Source organism: Xiphias gladius, chromosome 6, assembly GCF_016859285.1.
Source record: "Xiphias gladius isolate SHS-SW01 ecotype Sanya breed wild chromosome 6, ASM1685928v1, whole genome shotgun sequence".
NCBI lineage: Eukaryota > Metazoa > Chordata > Actinopteri > Istiophoriformes > Xiphiidae > Xiphias > Xiphias gladius.
Window position 1 is genome coordinate 14020453 of NC_053405.1, and position 19484 is coordinate 14039936.

Below are 19484 nucleotides of genomic sequence, written 5' to 3' on the forward strand. Positions count from 1 at the left end.
ATAAATTATAAAGTACAAAAATTTTCAAAAAATGTACATCTCTGCCAATAACAAAAATACATATACCCCAGGTGAGCCTCTTCCTGAGGTGTGGGATCTGCAAATAAAAAGCACATAAAATAAACTGTACTGAAAGAGCTGACATACAGATGGAGTGTAATATAAAGATTTATCAACAATATATTTTCATTCAGTTTGGGTATCAACTTTTATTATTTTCTCTATTCGTTACAAATAGACATTTCCCTGAGGAAACAACATCCACGTGAGGCTTCATACACTCAGTGGCTGACTCAATCTAAATGCCATTCGATGGTTTGTTTAAAATACATGATGTGAATAAGAGGCCAATGCTAACTGTCAACAGTCGGTATATGTTGTACCTGTATAAGAGCATAGAGGTTTCAGCATAAAAATCAATAGCTTTGACATAGCTGTGGTAGATTAAAAGGCAAAACTATATCTTAGAAGAAAAGCAATAGTATTTACACTTTGCACATCATTAAATTGATGAATTTTCTCTATCAAGGTACACAGTAATGACACAGCTGAGACCAAATCATTTTGCCCCTAGCAGCAATATAATCACTTTTACAATGGACTGCTGATATTGAGCAGCTATGCACATTCTTTTTGCCAATTACATACTCATTTTACACAGATGCAAAAGATTTTTAAAAAGTTTTAGACAAATGAAAAGTAAAATATGTACACTGGATGATCAGACAGAAAAGTAACTAGATTGTCAGATGTTGCTCAAATTCTGAATTTGCAGAGATGAGATGCTAAATATACTACATCAGTTGAATTCCCTTCTTGTGTCAGATCCTTGGTTTTATACAAAGCATTGAGAGAAAAGAGAAGCAAAAGAAAAGCTGAGAAGTAGATGTACTATAGGAACCCACACAGACAAACTTCATTCAAATTCTAAAGCAGACATTTGCTGCATTATGTTTAAACAAGACAGAGCAAATATTGATCCAAGTGCGCAAATCATACTTCACAATAACTGATCCAAACTGTGTAATAAATGCCCTGGATTCATGCCAAAATAAGGACGATCCAAGCTAATGCAACTCCAAAACAAAAGTGAAAGTACAAAAAAATTCAATAGACAGTACAAATCAAAAGTTGACAAACTGATTGTAACACAGTACCAAAATAGCAACAACAACAAAAAAAAAAAAGACACCAGCCCTTTAATAATCCAAAAATCATACATTTTTATAACTAAATCTTTTCACTTCTATGCACACACTAGAAATGTACATCTCATATATACAGATAGAATCCAACTTCTAATATTATTATCATTGTTTAAAGTCCACTTCTGCTGAGTCAAATCAAATATTTTCAAATAACCAATACAGATGTGATGAAATGTCTTTGGAAATAGAATCAATAACCATAGTATTGCATTGCATTAAATTTTGTTTTTACACAACATTCAATTTTAGCCTCAGTAGGTATCTAGAGAGATAAAATAAACCCTGAAAGCAAAGAAAAAATACTACTGAATATTCAGAAGCATAGAAACCCATGTGGCCCACGTTTGGGCACATCCGCAACATTGTTTAAATGCAACAGAAGTAATAAATTCAGACTCAGATTTTTTTTTTTTTTTTTTTTTTTTTAACTTTGACAAAATATCTGAATTTTTCTGTAAATTGGCACAAAAATGTCCATTTGAGCCAGGCTATACATTTCTTACCAGTTTATTTTCTATAGATCCTTCTTCCCACACTGACAATTTGCCCACAAAATACTATAACAAAATACTATCAATTTTCTCATTAAATAAACAACATATCCATGAAAATTATGGTTGCATGTCACATTTGAGCTTGTCTTAAAAACAGTATGGATCACGAGTTTCATTTGCATTTGGAATATTATTACAAGTATCTCGATAGACGATGGCTTTTAGCAACCGAGCAACTTCAGACTCTTATTATTGATATTAAGGAAATCTATTGTGACTGTGTTTCTATATGGATAAGCTAAAGACGATGTAATGTGTCATACAAGTATCAGTTAATGCAGCGCTTTTACCAGGTTTGACAGAAATAATTTGCTTAATGTTGTCATGGAGGAGAGACATTACATTTACTTTGACATTCTTTAGACATGGTGTCCTATAACCACTGATTCGCACTCTTAAAATACTTTGGGAAACACACTTTTTGAACTCACTAATATGAAACCATATAATTCATTAAAGGCAGGCTGCTATTAGTTATACTGACACTGGGAACCACCTGCATGTGTGTTTGTGTTTTTGCTGTAAAGTGATTCTCTACCCTACATCCTCATCAATCCACTCAAGTATAAACTGCTTTTCTGCTGTTCTCCTGTTTACTCAGTATGTCCTCACTGGAATCTATTTCTACAAACTTTACACGGTAAGGTTTTATTAAAAGGAAGAAACTAGATACTTTTACAGCCACCGTTCAAAAGTCTACAGGAGGTCAGTGTGTAAAGAATACTTTAAGAACAGATTTTGGGGAGCATCACTTTAAATGTCAAAGAAACAGGAACAAACATAAAATATAGCCCTTATCTGTCTATGCAGGTAGCCTATGTGTAATACATGAATACAAGTGTACATGGTAATCTGCATCCATCTTATGCAGGGTGTGCTGTTGCGTGGATCTTCTGAATGCGGCTAGAGCAGGAAGTCAATGGGATGCACAATTCCTTACCTTAATTTACTATCACACTTTAAACAGTCTTCCATAGGAAGAAATTTTGTTAAATTTAAAAAAAACAAACAAACAAAAAAAACTACTGGCTTTCTGTAGCCACTCTGATGTGAATTTGTAGATGTAGGATGCTTTGATTCATATGGTCTCATCCATGTTATTAACTGTCCATGATAACCAGTCAGATTCATGCTGCTTCTTGTGCAGTTTTTTTTTTTTAAAACAGATACAGAATACAGACATGTTAATGTAAATGTTTCTACAGTAATGCTGTATATTTGTAGTTATATTTCTAGTTTTGCAACCATCTAGTCTTTCAATTCTTCAGAGCATGACGAATAGGGAGCTGGCTTCATGCAAGTCTTGGTATACTTTCAGTTTCCTGTCTGATCTCATTAAAAGCTGACAGGACATGGCTCACAGATGCAAAAAAATAAGTTGAATGGTTTTTAGCAACGCTAGCAGCCCCTGAGGGTGCAAAGCTCGTTATACACTAGAAAAAAAACCTTTTATGATGGATGAAAAACATCTAGTATGTTAGCATCTGATGTTGGCTTTAATATCAAAGTGCAGCTGAGGTTGATGAGAGCTCATTCACTAGCTTTAGAGGTATCCTGTTATGAACTGAAGTTTTGTCCAGTTTTGGCATGACATGAAAAATCAGGAGCTAAAAAAAAACAAAACAAAGAAATTAATGTCTGTGCCATAGTTCATTGCAATGCATCCCACAGTTGAGATATTTTTATATTTTTTTCATTTTTTATATTTTTTCTACATAATAATATCTTTGTCATAAACCCAAAAGGTAATTTCTGACAAACATGATGGAGAGCCTGCCTCAGGTCCCAGCCTGTGGCTTAGAGTGGATGAGCAAATCTGTTTGTGTATCAGTCTGCCTCACTGTTCTCTTTAAATCCTTTACTTTTTACAAGCCATAATATTCTGTAAGTGTATGAACGTTTTGGCCTCAGATTATTTTGAGGTTCATCATTTTGTACTTTCAATCATCAATCTGTGATGTATAATGTATTGCAATTAAAAACCTCACTTTCTCCAAACCTATCTTGCCTATAGTATTAACAAGACATTTTCTGTTCTTATGAATTTAAAAAGGTGTCAGATAATATACTATATTTTCAGAGGCCATGTTACATCATGGCTGATGACAGCACGTCTACAAATACTATTAATGTGTCGTGTCAGCTTTGAAATTTGAAATTTTTAAAAAAAATATTTTCAGACTTATTGAGCAGTTTCTAAATCTTACGAAATCCGGACATTCCCCATTTCAATCTCTACTTTCCAAGACCTGTATTATCAGCCCTTGACAGCCAATTTGATATGCATATTTTTGTGTTTACTATTAAAATGTGAATATTGACTTCAGCCTTGGGTGTGCAACTCAACAAGACAGACTACAGCTATAGCTATTCCCAATTTTCTACACAGTGTGCTTGAAAGAGTATTTGAATACTGGTCTCAAATGAGTAATTTCAGTCATCACTGGGGTCCATGGTGAGCTTTAAAATAATTTGGGTTATCACTCTGTGCTCTCCAATGAGTGCTTGCCATGTGGTTATGTTAGCTCATTAAAATGACTCTATATATATGTACATTAGATGTATAAGACCACTACATAGTAGCAATCAGAGCATGCCAAGAAATATGAACACAGAATATACTTCTTTGCTGCTGCTTTTAAAAACTGTATGATCAGGTAATACAGAGTTGGTCAGTGCAGCCACCTACAGGTATCTATCCATTACTCTGTCCACATTCAGCTCTGTCAGTCTTTCCACTTCTAATAACAAAATCTCTCCATTTTAAAGTGGAACCTCTTTCTTCCGCACTTTTCCTCAAACTTTGCCAGACTCTCTTTATTGACCAATCCTCTTATTCGCCATTTCAGCCAGAGAGGGTCGTACTTAAGTACAACCACTGTACTGGCCTAGCGCATCTGTTTGATCCTATACTCTACTTCTCAATTTTCTAATTTTTTCAAGCTTTCTGAAAGGCTCAGACATGATATTAGGCTATTTTACACTTAGACTAAAATGGATTTATAATATTGTGGTTGCTAATGAAATCTGAATACCTTGTTATTTTTAACAATGGTATAGTAGCAGTTTTCTAGTATTCAATCTTTCCATCTGACGGCACACGTTTGTCAGAAGCTATCTCTAAAGTGAAGCGGGACTTTGGCTATTTTTTATACCCCTTTCGGACAGATGAAGAGAGGGGATATTAAACCCTGTTTGGAATTTGATCTTAAGAAGTCAACGTTCTAATTCTACCTGGCTTACCAACCCTCCTCCCAACATGGGCCGAATGCTGCTCAGCCTTGGTGAACAAACATTGTATTAAGGGAATGGCATTAAATTTAATGTTATGGATGTTTGAAGGGCATTTAAAGATTAGCAAGAGAGCCCTGAGAGCACCCAACTGGGTGAGCCAGAGAGAGCAAGAGTACTGGGAGAAATTAAACTTAACTTTATTTGGTATTGATGTGCAATACTATGGTTTTTGCAGTAATGTCTCCGGAACTACAGTATCAGACGCAAGTCTCTGTGAACTGTTACAACAAGCTTTTTTCCTGTGACAATTTTATTTGAAGAGGTTGAATGTGCATTCACTACGCACACGTTAAATGCATGTCTCCTGTATAAAAGAGTAGACTGGATACTTGGAGGGGCTGTGGGGGTGCTAGGAGTTGATCATGATTTGATAGGTGGAACCGTTTTCTGGGCGGGGTTTGGCTTCAGTGGTGGTGGTTGGCTTTGGAGGCCAGTCGGGGTCCACACTGAGCTCCTGGGCCAGATGCATGTAGCGGGCCTTGGGCGTCTTGCGTGGGCAGCACAGCCAGGACAGACACTTGTACGCCCGCAAGTCCATGCCCCCCTGAAAATACCACAGCCCCAAAAATAAATAAATAAATAAATAAATAAATAAATAGAATCAAAATATAAGAGAAAGGAGGAAACGGAGGGATTTAAAGGTTCCATCAACTGGTGTCATACCTTGTTCAGAAAAAAAACAAAAAAAACACCTTTACCTACAAATCAGACAGTGGCATGCTACTATATAACTGTCGCATGCAAAATGTAAAACTGGAGAGGAGACATTTGCGTGATACACTGGCACATTTCTTTAAAATGGTAAACTGCAGAAAGTGTGCATGCAAGTAAGTCATTCAAAACAAAATTCAGCATAATAATACTTTGAAGGAGTTGGCATAAAGAGGGAGCCTTCTCCTTAAAAACAAGCTAATGGAGTCAAAGATCAAACAAAAGGATTCCACAGCTGATCTTTACAGATTTAAAAAAAGAATTATAAAACAAATGAGTTAAAATGTCTCATTAACTTTATATTGGAACATACATTTAAGGCTAACCTGCTTCAACTTTAAACATGCTGCACTTGATGAGAACTACTGACAGTGTCAACTGACATAGATAATAAACAAGGAAACCAAGGAATAGGTGCAGCAAGTAGAGCTCAGCAGAGCCTGTTGGCCGGAAGTGGAAGCACAGTAGATGGAGCGGAAAGAGGTGGCAAATAATTATACGTCTAAGAAAAAAGTAATAGGAGATATCCAAGGCTTTGAAACGTAATTGTAATAATAATATAATGTAGTTGATTTTTATTTTGGATTGTAGTTATGTTTCCACAATAATGTGTATGGTACACATATCACCCTGTTAAAATTGATAGTAAAGATGTGCATATAGAAATTAAATGTATACTTTGCGATTGTAGCAAATTCAGTAACTGTAATACAATGTAGTGTATGTCACCACCTTAAGGGTTTATTTCACGGAAAAAAGGTTGAAGTTGCTTTAAATACTATCCGGCCTTGACTGGCTGGAGGATATCCTCTGCTGCTTCCTATATTTTTGGCAGCTGGCTAGAAAAGAAATGGTGCAGTGGCTCCACCATCTGATCTCATGTGCCTCAGACTGCTTCCTCTCTAATCCTTGTTCTGACTGACAACTTAAATTTTATTTCCAGTCTTGAATTTTGAAATTGAAATTTGACGGTACAAATGCGCTCATTTCCGCAACACATGCCTCACAAATTTAACATATTGACAGCTGAGCACGACAGTTTTTACCCCCTTGTTAATAGGGCATGCTATACGGTGGTTTCTTCAAGGAGGTGAGAGCATTACTCATTCACTTGACCATCATGCGTCAAAATAAAGCAATGACTTCCGAGTCATAGACCCATTTATCTCAATGTAAATGTGTTCAACAGTGAGCTTCAGCAAGAATGTTATAAAGTAAACTAATTGTCCTTATAAGTAGCCTCTCCCATCAGAGCCCATCAGGGGGACACGAGGGGGAGAGCACAGATCAGAATGAGACCGATGTCTTGCACATGCATGTCTTGGTTAGAGATTACAATAGAAAGGTGTGCTCTGTAACATTAGAGAAAGAAGTGGGGACAGAAAGAGGGAACACCACACAAGAGAAGATGAAAGGGCTAGAGAAGAAGGTGTCAGATTTTCCCAACCTGTGGTGTCGGGTCGGCAGGAGTGATGCCAAAGCTGCCCTGTTTGTCTCGGCTGAACACAAGCTTCCATAAGACGATGTCAAGGATGAAGGTCTATGGAATAGCGCAGTGGGCAGGGGAAAAAATTACAGAGAGGCTAATTTGATTTCACATAGGTCCTGCTGTTGTTTTTTGCACAGAGGTCTTCAATTGTTTTTGCACAGCCACACTGTATCGAAGCTTTAAGTATTCATGTGGCAATTTTTTTCTTCCATTAAGTTGTGTGTTAATCATTGCATGTGAGGTTAAAATTAAATTAAACAAAATTAGTAATAAGAGAGTGCGTGGATACTATTGTCTCAAAATACTGAAAACATAATCAAAATTTTTGATTGTGTGCAAAATCATTTTGCTTGATTTTTTTTTAATTCACTTAAAAAGATGAAAGGAATTTGCAGTGCTGGTTTAGGACATAGCTTCATCTAGGGTGTCTGCTAAGCGGTGTATGTATGCAAGGTCAGCGAGTCTATAAGGAAGGCAGAGGCATAGTGATACTGCTCCACTGAGAGTGGCAGGCCAGCATAAACTAACCATTGTCATGCAGTTTTAAAGAAATTTTATTTTCTTAAAGAGCATCCGCCTATCCATAAATCAGACAAGATAAACATACGCTGCTTTGAGGAATTTCAAAAGCCTCACAAATACATTGTTCATTGGAAAATTTTAAAAACGGTCACATTGTTCAAGTGTTAACAATAACAGCTGCCATAGTTTGTCTCTTTGAAGACAATAGCATTTTAACTTTAGAACATTTCTTCTCACAACACTAGATCAGTCCTGTTGTCCAGCTAAGTGAGACAAAGATGAGCACACTGCATGAAAAAAACAAAAACAGAACATGAGAAAAACATCTACCGTTACTGTGTGTATATGTGTGTGTCTTACCTCCACCACAACAGACACAGCAGCATTGACTAAGATGATGAGGAAGAGTTTTACCCTCCATTCAAACGGGACACAAACAATCTATACACAGAGAGAGAGAGGAAGAGAGACACTCCAATGTTGACCATCACTGTAATGGTAAATAGTAAATGGACTGCACTTATATAGCACCTTTAAGCGGTTTACAAAGCATTACAATTTTTGCCTCTAATTCACACATTGCACATCAGGAGCAAATTAGGGTTCAGTGTCTTGCCCAAGGACACTACGACATGTGGACAGGATGAGCCGGGGATCGAACCGCCAACCCAGAGATCTGTGGACGACTCACTCCACCACCTGAGCCACACCCCCTCACTGTGGTGGCATTGAAAACTCACAAAAGCGATTATTTCCAAGACAGCCTTCCGAAATGCTGTGAGTGTCTGCAACACTTCAGTAAGGCACATCTTAATGAAATTACAGATGAGAGTATAGACCCTAGCGTGATAAAAGAAACTACAGTCCGGACCAGAGGTGAGTAAAGGTGTATATTTCTTGTGTCTGATGTCTTCTTACCTGTAGAAACTCGTCAATGGTTTCAATAGGGTGGAACATGATGAACAGCAGGAAAAAATACAAACTCAACGCGGACAGCACAAAAGGCCCTGGGGAGAGCATAGACAAGCACGAATACACACAAACAAGTCACAGAATAGTAACTATTTCAGGAAATATTTATATGTGTTAAGAAGCAAGTTTCTTACAATTCTTGTAGCTAGGCTGCCTGAAAGGTTTGCCCTTTGAGAAAACGACGGCAACAATGAGATACTGGAAGGAGGAGACATAGAAGAGGCTGGTGTTCTCGTAGTTTTTGATGTTGTGGTCGTCCACTTCTATGTTGTCGGACACGTTAATGTGTGATGACTGGTTGCAGACACTGGATGAGGACAGAGTTTCATTCACGAAGTTAATTTTAATCCAAAATACAAGAATTCTGTTTGTCTGAACAAACTGAAAAAAAAAAAAGAACAAAAAAGAACAAAGACATGCAAGATTGTTTAAACGGTCCATTCCACATTAAAAAGCAAAGTAAAATGATAACACAAAAAAGCAAGATTAAATTTTTTTTTCAGCTGCTGTGCATTGGTAATTACAGCAGGTACTCACTCTGTAAGTGGTGTCCAGATTGTGTACCAGGGCTGCTGTCGGACCCAAAGGAATGTAATGGTCTGGAAGCCTAAGCAGATGAGGATCTGGGTCAGCACAGAGAACAACAGAGGCCCTGAGATCAGACCTGACGGTGGCCGACGTGACACAAGCACTTTCCACGCTGGGTTCAGACTCACTGAAGAGGAGAAGGGACAGGACATATAGATATAGTTTAAAAAAAAAAAAAAAAAATGCGTGAGGCATAACCATGGTTTTAAACATATTGCCTTATCATTGTTACTCCTCTTCTACTTACTGGTAAAGACAATAAGGAGGATGATGGCAATATCGATGAAGAGGAACTGGAAGTCTCCAAGGTTACTGGGGATCTAATAAACAAAGACAAAGAAACAGACAGCACAGATCAGAGACTCCTGTGAATTCACTGGGCTTCTCATGAATTCACAGCTACTATTGATTGTGACGGCAGCAGTACGTACAGAGTAGAGGAGAGTGACACTGATGTACTGGATGATGCTGTAGAGGGCCATGAACTTGAACACACAGAAGGAGGTGATGAGAGCAGCGCGGCCCTCCCTGTAAAAGCAATCAACCACTGTGTCACCTATCCAACATGCAACACCAAAAGTCAACAGTTTTAATTTTTAAATCTATTTCAAAGTAAAACACTTTAAAACTACATCAAATTGAAGGAAACTAAATGCCAAAACACAAGCATTTTCCAATCACTATATCAATAGTCTATGCTTCATTACTGAACCTAAAAAGTCGCAAGTAAAAACATTATCTCTCTTCTTGTTGATTTTCAGAAGAGATGTTCCCTTCAAGTTTTATTTCTCATTTTCTCCACTCACATTTTCCCTATTATTTATTTATTCAATGCGTTGCATGGAAATAAAAAGAAGGAAAGAAAAACCTGATGAGGCTGGGGACACAGGAGATGTTGGGGGTCCTGGAGGTGAAGGGAGAGGCTACAGAGGCCTCGAGCTCTGACAGAGAGATGCCACCATGTGCCCTCTTCAGAGCCTGGGAGAGAGAAGAGAGAACAATAGTTTATGTACAGACTGCAGTCAATTTATGTCCATTTCAACCTGTTATGTTAGACCAACATTCATTTGTTAAGTTGGTGTACATACCCCACAATCATTTGCTCCATCTCCACACATCCCCACAAAGTAGCTGTGAGCAAATGATAAAGAGCAGTCACTCAATGTTACCATTTTCTTTCTTTAAAAATTCCACTGAAAATCAATTAAATATTTTTTTCTAAAGTTTTGCCTGAAGGCTGATTCTACTGTTGATGATAAAAACAGTCTCTCAGCAGAATGCAGCATATTCTGTGGATGTAATATTTCAATAATCTTTAGACAACTTGTTTAAGTACTTTGTCATCATATGTTTGACTTAAATACTCACTCTACACCCTGCAATGCCTCAATAAGCTGGGTTTTCTGATCTGGGGCCATTCTGGCAAACACCGTCCCATGCAGCACCAGCTACAAGGCAGAACACACGATCATAACAGCAGAAACATTAGGTAATCGTGGAGATAACAGCTCCCAAAGAACAGCAGGAGCACCCTTAACACTTGTACTCGAGTTAGAGAAAAGGTCAGAGTGATGTCCACTCTCATTTAAAAGACCTCATACCTTTTGAAGCATGTCAGGGAAATGCTCCGTGATTACAGAAAAAGATTTTCCATTCATAGCAAAGTGGTACAGCTCTTGTGTTTTGGGCTCGTCTGCATGGCACACATCCTCCAGGCTGATGTTCACTTCCTGTGAAGAAAGTACGGATTAGAGCCAAAACATTACAAGAATAAGATACCAATATCAACTGCCTAAATAATTAGTATTGAGTTGAACAAATTACTGGTATAACAACTGCTTCATTAACGATATCAGTCAATAAATATAATTTGTGTTTGGACTTGGGTATAGATGTCACTGATGAGGCAGTACACCTTAAAGAAAACACATGCATAGTTTTTTAGTACACAAGATACCCATCGGTCTATATGTCAAGCTATTTACAAATATGTTAAATTGTGTTTGTCTCGTAGTTCGACTGATAGTAAAAGGAAGTGGCAGGGAAAAAGTGTTTCTTCCCACTACAGATGCAGTGTGGGACACTTCGTCATTAAAAACAGCCACATGGGCTTGAATTTGTCTTTCCACCTGTTAGTGTACAAGTGTGTATGCTTGCATGCAGTCTTTTATTGTGTGTATCTGAGTGTACAAGCCTTTTCATCTGTTGTTCCTTCTCCATGTATTTGTTTTGTGTTGGTGAAAGTATTGTATTAGTATTAGCCACATCGACTCACCTCCAGGCGAGATGTCTTGCTTGGCTTGTCAGCGTATCTCCAGATGATCTTGGCGGCCTGTCCATCATGGGGAGGGAGGGCATCAGCAATGATGACTGTATCCTGGGGAGGGATCATTCCACAGTCTCGGGCCACCGAAATCGCTGTCAGCATATTGTCACCTGGAATGTGGATGGAGTTAACATTTATCCCCAAATTTACATGCTTCAGTGATTTGTTTTTCTGACAAGAACTCTTACATTATGTTTTAATGGTCAAACCATCAACTTTCCAGTAAAAAGCTCAAATCTGTAACCTCAAAACTACCCACAAGGGTCTATTGAATTATGGATAGACTGATACAGTGAAACTGCTGATACAGTGTCTGACTGGATCACAAATTAATTTTTAATGTCCTTTATGTGTTTTATGCTAATCTACTCCTCCCTCTCCACCACAAGGGGAAACTGTATCAAATTGGTCTGAGGACTGATGGTATAGGATGACTCTGCAAAAAAAAAAAAAAAAAAAAAAAAAAAACAGGATAGAGAGTGAAAGCCTGAGTCTGAAATAACATCTAGTATATGTAGATCATGAATCACTCAAGAATTCTAAATTCATTTTCAGTTTCAATGTCCTTTGTCTGCAGCAACCTCCAGCAGACAGAGGAAGAGGTGAAAGCAAAGGAAATAAAGTAAAAAAAAAAAAAAACAGCAGATAAAAATCCTCTGGTGGAAATTGGAGTTAGTTTGTGACAGTTACACTGAGCAGCTTAGAAATGTTATTACTTGAGATTACAGGTACACCTGAGTAAATACCAGGGGGCCTAATTCTACCGAGTGCGGGAATACAGGAGATAACCAAACTTACTGTGCTGCCTGTGTGCAATTCTTGTGTGCTGCTGCTTGTGTGCAAAGAGGTTTAACCAGCTACAGGGATAAATGTAAAGATTGTGTGTATATGTATTCTAAGTTATTGTTTACATATCTGTGTGTTTGTGCAAGCTTATTTTCCCATTACTGACTGTAATGATGCAAATACTGTCATATTTTGAGGGTGTGTGCACATGTTGGGGTGGATGTGGACATGTGCAGACATTTGTACGTGCTCTCACCAGTAACCATGACAGTGCGGATGTTGGCTTGGTGGAGGTCATGCAGCACCCCTGGAGTTTCTGCTTTCAGCTTGTTCTGCATGATGATCAGACCAAGGAACTCCATGTTTGTCTCTATATGATCCCTAGTTTGAAGGAAGATATGTACACATTAATACTTAACGTGTCCAGTCCAAAAAATTTTAAATGCAAAAAAGCATTGGGGACTCACATACTGTTACGCTCAATAGATCATTATTCGTTTCAACATTTTGAGCACACACTTTGCTCGACAAAGGAACCCCTTCATTGAGTTTTCTTATTTACATTCCCCAAGCACTTTATTAGGAACTATATACTAATACTGGATAGGGAGTATGGCCTCCATTTGCTCTCAAAAAAAGCTTCAAATGTTTGTGGCATTGATTGATTGATTGAAATGTGTCCAAGATGTTGGACACATTTCAACACATTTTTTTTGCAGATTTGTCAGCTGCACATTCTTGTTGCAAATCTTCCATTTTACCACATCCGAAAAGGTCTTCTACTGGATTCAGATCTGGTGACTGGGGAGACCATTGAAGTACAGAGAACACATTATCGTGTTAATGAAACCAGTTTGTGACATGGTGCATCATCTTGCTTGAAGTAGCCATTGGAAGATGGTAAACTGTGGCGATAAAGGGATGCACATGGTCAGCAACAATACTAAGATAGGATGTGACACTCAAACGAAGACTGACTTGTATTAGGGGCCCAAAGTGTGCCAAGAAAACATACCCCACACCATTACACCACCACCAACAGCCTGAACTGTTGACACAGGGCAGGTTGGGTCCATGGATTCATGCTGTTGATGCCAAATTCTGGCCCTAACGTCTGCTGACAACCAGAGTCTTCAGACAAGGCTACGTTTTTCCAGCCTTAAATTGACAAGTTTTGGTGATTCTGTGCCAAGTGTGTATATGTATGTGGAACCCGACATGGTCTTCTGCTATTGTAGCCCATCCTCCTCGAGGTTCGACGTGTTGTGCATTCTGACAAGCTTTTCTGCTCACAAAAGTTGTAAAGAGTGATTATCTGAGTTACTGTAGCCTTTCTGTCAGCTCAAACCACTCTGACCGCTTTCCTCTAACCTCTCTCATCAACAGGGCGTTTCCGTCCGCAGAACTGCCACTCACTGGATGTTTTTTTCTTTTTCTGTTAAAGTCTAGAGACAGTTTCGCGAGAAAATCTGAGAAGAACAGCAGTTTAAGAAATACTCAAACCAGCACTTATGGCACAAAAAAAATCATAAGATCACATTTTCAGCATTCTGATGTTTGATGTGAACATTAACTGAAGTTCCTGAGCTGTATCTGCAGTATTTCATGTATTGAACTGCTGCCACGTGATTGGCTGGTTGGATAATTGCATGAATAAGCAGGTGTACAGGTGTTCCTAATAAAGTGCTTGGTGTATAGACTATAGAGACTGTATAGACTGGAGGAATGCAGGTATAAGAGTGTTTAACATCACTGGGGTGAAGTAGGATGCTAAAATAGAGCAGTACTATTCTAGTTCTCTGGAAGGGTAAAATAGGTAAAAATCAAGATCAAAAGCAACAACATAAACAGTAAAGATTACCTGTTGATATTCTGGACTTTGTGCCAGGTGAGTTTGGATTCAAGTCGACGATGAGCCAGAGCAATGACCCTAAAACCCTGCTTGGTGTAGCCCTCCAAAACCCCTGCAAAATTTTCTGGGACTGCAAAGAGCCATGGAGAAAGCAGAGACATAAATCAAGTCAAAGAGGTACAAATGGCAGGAAAACAAGACACATCAAACTTCTGTGGCTTTTGTTCTCAGGTCAGGGGTCAGAGGATACCTACAAGAGTTTGGCAGAGAGGACCAAAAACATAATGTATAATTGATTTCCAGTCAATTGATTTTCCATCATTTTCTTTCCAAAATTTACAGATACTGTACTGATTATACTTTGATGCACAATATCCTTATTAATTTGTCTGGCTAGTGGGTTAAAATAAAACGTAAAGCATTTTCCAGCAGTGGTTGCAACCAGAGCAGTTAGTGCACACCTCACCTGTCTCTTTCTTGCAGAGACTAGCCACCACCTCTGGTGCCCCCTTTGTGTAGGCATCCATACGTTTCTCCCCCAGCAGACGAGCTACCACACTCATTCTCTGGAGAGCTGAGGAAAAAGGAAACTGGCGCACAATACCTATCTCATACGCTGACTACACACACACAAACACACACACACACAATCGTTTATGTCAACAAGAAAATGCTGATTGAAGGGTTTCATGCAAAAACAAAATGTCTGTTGAAATCGAAAATATGGATAATGCAAAATTGACATAGGTGAGTAATTGCAAAATTACTTTCAGAATGATATGAGGTAACTTAAGTGTTTGGTTAACAAAACCATGAACCCTATACAGATTAGATCCTGTATTTCAGTATAGAAGAGCAGTATATTTTACATATACTGACCATAAACTGATTTAGAATTTTACAAATTTGTAAGCTTAGTAAGTTTGTAAGATATTTTTTGACAACATCAACAAAAGTCTACTGTCCATGCTTAATTTTACGGTTCTTTAAAAGAGATCTGTGTTGCTCATTCCAAAAGGAAACAAAGAGGAATTTGATTACTACATTTTCTAAAAGGAAGCAGACTTCTTACCGAGAGCTCGTAGAGTTCCTAGAATGAGAAAAAAAAAAGCAGGGAGTGATGAGTTGGTGAGGAAAAAAATAATGTAAAAACAAATAAACAAATCATTCAAGGTAATAATGTTGCTGTTGTTTCTGTATACTATGATGGTAGTGTCTATTTATGTTGCAGTGATGGTTTTCATTATAGCCAACATACTGTGGATTTAGGCAAGCTCAATTCAAATTGAATTGGGCTGACTATAAAACAAGTCAGAAAATTTATAAAAAAATCTTCAAGACCTCTCTCCTCACGCCACGTCTAATATTTTATTTTATAAATTAGATTATCAGATCTGTATTTATTTCACTTTCATCATGTTGATAAGATAAACCGATTTATATGATTTTAGATATTTCCGAGACTTCTAACTTGTTGAACAACTGGGTTGCTGTACGTACCATGTCGTGTTCCTGTGATGACGCAGGTTCTGGGGGCAACAGCTGCTTTGGGGGTTGAACCACAGTTGGCATGATACGGTTGTGGAGAGATGTTTCCTCTTCAGTGGCCTCTTCCAGGATCTGGGCAGGCAAAGGTTTAGAGAAAATAGGGATCAGACAAAATGTCTATGACATGATGGATTCCATGCGGTTGTTGGTCGCCATATATATCTTTTTTAAGGTGGTCTGAATTATTGCATTTCCACTGTCCTGACCTCACCAGCTTTAAGCTTATGGATAGAGGCAGAACAACTCACCCAGCCTGTAGCCTCAAACATTTTGAGGTCCAGTGGGTCTCCAGACAGCTGGCCCTCTATTTTGGTAAGAGAGTGGCAGGTGGCCATGCAAGCCACAAACTGGGACTTTACAAGACTTTCCTTGTAGGCATTTTCCTCTGACAGGTGGAAACTGGACGGGCAGGAGAGGTAGGTGGAAAGAAAACAAGTTTTATCAGACAAATAAATATGTTTATGACGTGAAAAATATATCTCATGATAAGAATGAAAATGCTTCCAAACCAATGGATTTCAATGACATGTAAAAATTAAGTTGTATGATTATGGCTATATTTACACCACAGATTCATGGAACAGAAATATGCAGAAAGTTTTCCTAAACAAAATGACCACACAATCAAAAACTGTTATTTTCAATTTCAGAAGAAAAGTAATCAAATCTTTTAATATCACTGCACATTACATTGAGTGATGAACAATTGTGAGATTCATACTGCAATTGAACAGAAACACAAATTTAGCAACTTAAGTAACAAAATGTAATTAAGTAAATAAACACTGGTTGTTGAAGATTTTGATAATATACTCTGTTATCTGGATAACTAGCAGTAATTTAGTTCAGCTTTTTGAAACTTTCAGCAATTTCAAGGTCTATCAGTGGTCAGTTAGCACTTTTTGTGACATATAATATTCTGAACATCACAAACATAAGCAAATGAAACCATCAGCAAGAATCTTATGTAAATATTTCAAATGACTGCTGACAGCAATGCAGCCTGAAATGTATTGAAACAGTTGTAGTTTCATGTTTGCTAAATTAGAGTACAGGCCAGCTTACCTGCCATTCTCAACTCTCTGGACTCCCCACAGGTCTAATCCATCTTCTGTCAGAGTTCCAGTCTATAAGTGGAAAGAAAGTACAATTGAACAGAATAGATAAGTTCTGCATTGCCACACAACCAGAGACAGGTGGAATTCATTTGGGTAACATAAATATTTACTTCTTCATATGGAATGATACATACTAAACTTATACATATTGAACATGGCTCCAAGTCCTTGGTTACTTAATATATTTAAGTCCAACTACTGTTCGTATTACTGTGTTTTGTATTTCTGTATATTTTGTTTATTTTCAGGTGTGTAATTTCTTGCTGGCCTATTGAAAATTAAGCTTTAATTGAAACATTTGACTGAAAAAACACGACAGTCATACAACCTCTAGCGCTCACCTTATCAAAGCAGACCAGATTGATTTGCCCACAGATATTGATCCTCTGTGGGCTGATGCAGAAAATGCCAATATTTTTGAGGCGTCGCTGGGCGTATACAATGCCAGCTGTCATGGCAGCCGGCAGCGCCGGTGGCACAGTGATTGTGATGATGTCCAGGGACTCAATGATGATGGTCTTAGCTGGAGACTGGGAAAGGCAAAAAGAAGCAAGTTTTGAGACTTCTGCATGTCTGATAATCACTTTGTATTTGATTACCAATTCTCAAGCTATAAATCAGTCGTAGTGGTTCATAGTTCACTCTCAGTGATTTGTTGGAGGGGCTACTAAAATCCCGGTTTGAAAGTCATATATGTGGCATTTCCACACATGAGCTGCTGAACTCACTTTAGGCCTGAACAGTGTGGAACAACAAAGTTTCTCCTCTGATTGTTCATCTTATCAACAAATCCAAAGAAATTAGGCAAACTGGCTGATCCTGTAAGTCTGATGTTAGTCCTACCAAAAGCCTAGAATGCAAACAAATGTCTCAGTTCATGTTCTGTAACACACAGAGATCCAGGAATGTATTACAGAGTTGTGGTGTTGTTAGGGAAAGTTTTTTGTAATGTTACACCAAGGGAAGGGAGTATCTTTTCCACTGGCCTCAGGGAGTGACTGACCATCAAAAAGTACAGCTGCTTTTGACATTTTACCAGACTAACTCCCTAATAAACATAACTGAATTAAAAAAGGGAATCATTTAACTGAAATTTTAATTGTCCTTACACTTTTTGAACAAACCTAAAATGTTGTTCTTGGATTCAAATAAAAATCTTAGCACACAAGCTCGCACAAGCTGACTGTACCTTTACCTCCCCAGTGTGACATAACAAGTGATTGGTTAAGTGAGGGAAATGTCTAGCTCCTAATGTTCTTAGGGGCTACAAGACCAAACTAGACCTTGAACGCCAGTCAGTGACTTAGATTTATCAAATGACAAGAAAGAGGTCACCATTCATCTGCGTAGCAGTTCTTAGCTAACATGCTAGTTTAAAAAAAAAAAAAAAAAAAAGTATAATAAGGTGATAAACTCAGAATAACAGAGACTTTGTTTTGGTATGATTCTGCCCCCTAGTGGGCAAAAATCTCTCAAATCAGTTTTAGCTGCAGCCACAGTGAGCTGGTCATTGGTAAGCCTATTAAACTGCTATACTGGGCAGCTTCTAGGTCTGACTGTGTACAACTACGCGAATGGGAAGCCTAAAAACACATATTAAAACATCAATTACATTTTAGAAAATGTTTGCATTACCTGCCGTGATGCAGTGATATTCAAAAATACAATATGTTTCAAATGTATTTTTATGACTGTAAATCAGAAAGACGGAGCTAAAGAATGTTTCATGGGACAATATAAGATTTGGTTTTCTAACAGGTACCCTCTTTAATGTCAAAACTCTGACCTCCTGTAACTTAAATCAGAATATTGCATTTTTTTAATCTGCTCGTCAAGTCCTACATTACCTTGTTCATAATGCTGAGGACGATGGAGTAGACGAAGCCGATTCCAGCCACAGCCACCAGACACAACAGGAAGAGGTAGGCATCACGGTACAACTTGAAGTCGGTGGGTTTGGGATACAGGATGGAGCGCACCAGCTGGCCTTTTGCTGTGCCGAAACCTGAGTGAAGAAAGGGACAAGTCTTTAAAAGCTTGATCCGGCTTTTAGAATGGGAATCAGGTCTCTGAATTGTGATGTCCATGGATTAAACTGTGAAAGACGTCTTCTAAAAATGGATCAAATTTGTATTTAAGTATTTAGTGGAGCATATATTATACTGGCTGCCTGAATGAAAGGGATATTACTGACCTCTGAAATGCTGCACCGCACTTTTAATAAGCAGCAGTATTGCTTGAGAGGTACAGTATATGTCTTCAGGCTATTGTTAGTCTGCAGCAAATTATCGTATTACAGTTAACTTCTTTGAGTACATCTTATTCTATGGCTATAGAGCATCTGAGCCTGAAGTCTGAGACTGAGATTTACGTCCTTATACATACATATGCATGTATGTAAGATTACATCAGAGATTCTATGCCCGTAAAGTGAGTTGTGCCTTTCATTAAAACTTAAATATATATAATCTAATTTGAATATTTCACTGTTATAGTACCGCGGTTTCTATACCACA

The 19484-nt window shown here is 38.1% G+C and overlaps 1 protein-coding gene across 2 annotated transcripts in view; it reads right to left on the reverse strand.

The window, feature by feature from the left end:
* atp13a3 (ATPase 13A3) overlaps positions 1-19484 on the reverse strand; it is a 43185-nt gene continuing 23701 nt past the window's right edge. Inside the window, exons 13-34 of one of the 2 annotated variants that reach the window (XM_040128065.1) lie at positions 18816-18973; positions 17310-17498; positions 16916-16977; positions 16099-16249; positions 15803-15922; positions 15375-15392; positions 14769-14922; positions 14312-14432; positions 12707-12831; positions 11614-11774; positions 10940-11068; positions 10707-10786; positions 10427-10469; positions 10207-10316; positions 9770-9866; positions 9586-9658; positions 9288-9465; positions 8885-9057; positions 8697-8785; positions 8139-8219; positions 7215-7307; positions 1-5600 (exon numbers count right to left, since the gene is read on the reverse strand). In XM_040128065.1, the coding sequence (XP_039983999.1) occupies positions 5406-5600; positions 7215-7307; positions 8139-8219; positions 8697-8785; positions 8885-9057; positions 9288-9465; positions 9586-9658; positions 9770-9866; positions 10207-10316; positions 10427-10469; positions 10707-10786; positions 10940-11068; positions 11614-11774; positions 12707-12831; positions 14312-14432; positions 14769-14922; positions 15375-15392; positions 15803-15922; positions 16099-16249; positions 16916-16977; positions 17310-17498; positions 18816-18973 (2600 nt within the window). In that variant the 3' untranslated portion in view covers positions 1-5405. Of the gene's footprint in view, positions 5601-7214; positions 7308-7676; positions 8066-8138; positions 8220-8696; positions 8786-8884; positions 9058-9287; positions 9466-9585; positions 9659-9769; positions 9867-10206; positions 10317-10426; positions 10470-10706; positions 10787-10939; positions 11069-11613; positions 11775-12706; positions 12832-14311; positions 14433-14768; positions 14923-15374; positions 15393-15802; positions 15923-16098; positions 16250-16915; positions 16978-17309; positions 17499-18815; positions 18974-19484 lie in introns of those variants that run through there. The other variant, XM_040128066.1, reaches the window with a different exon arrangement.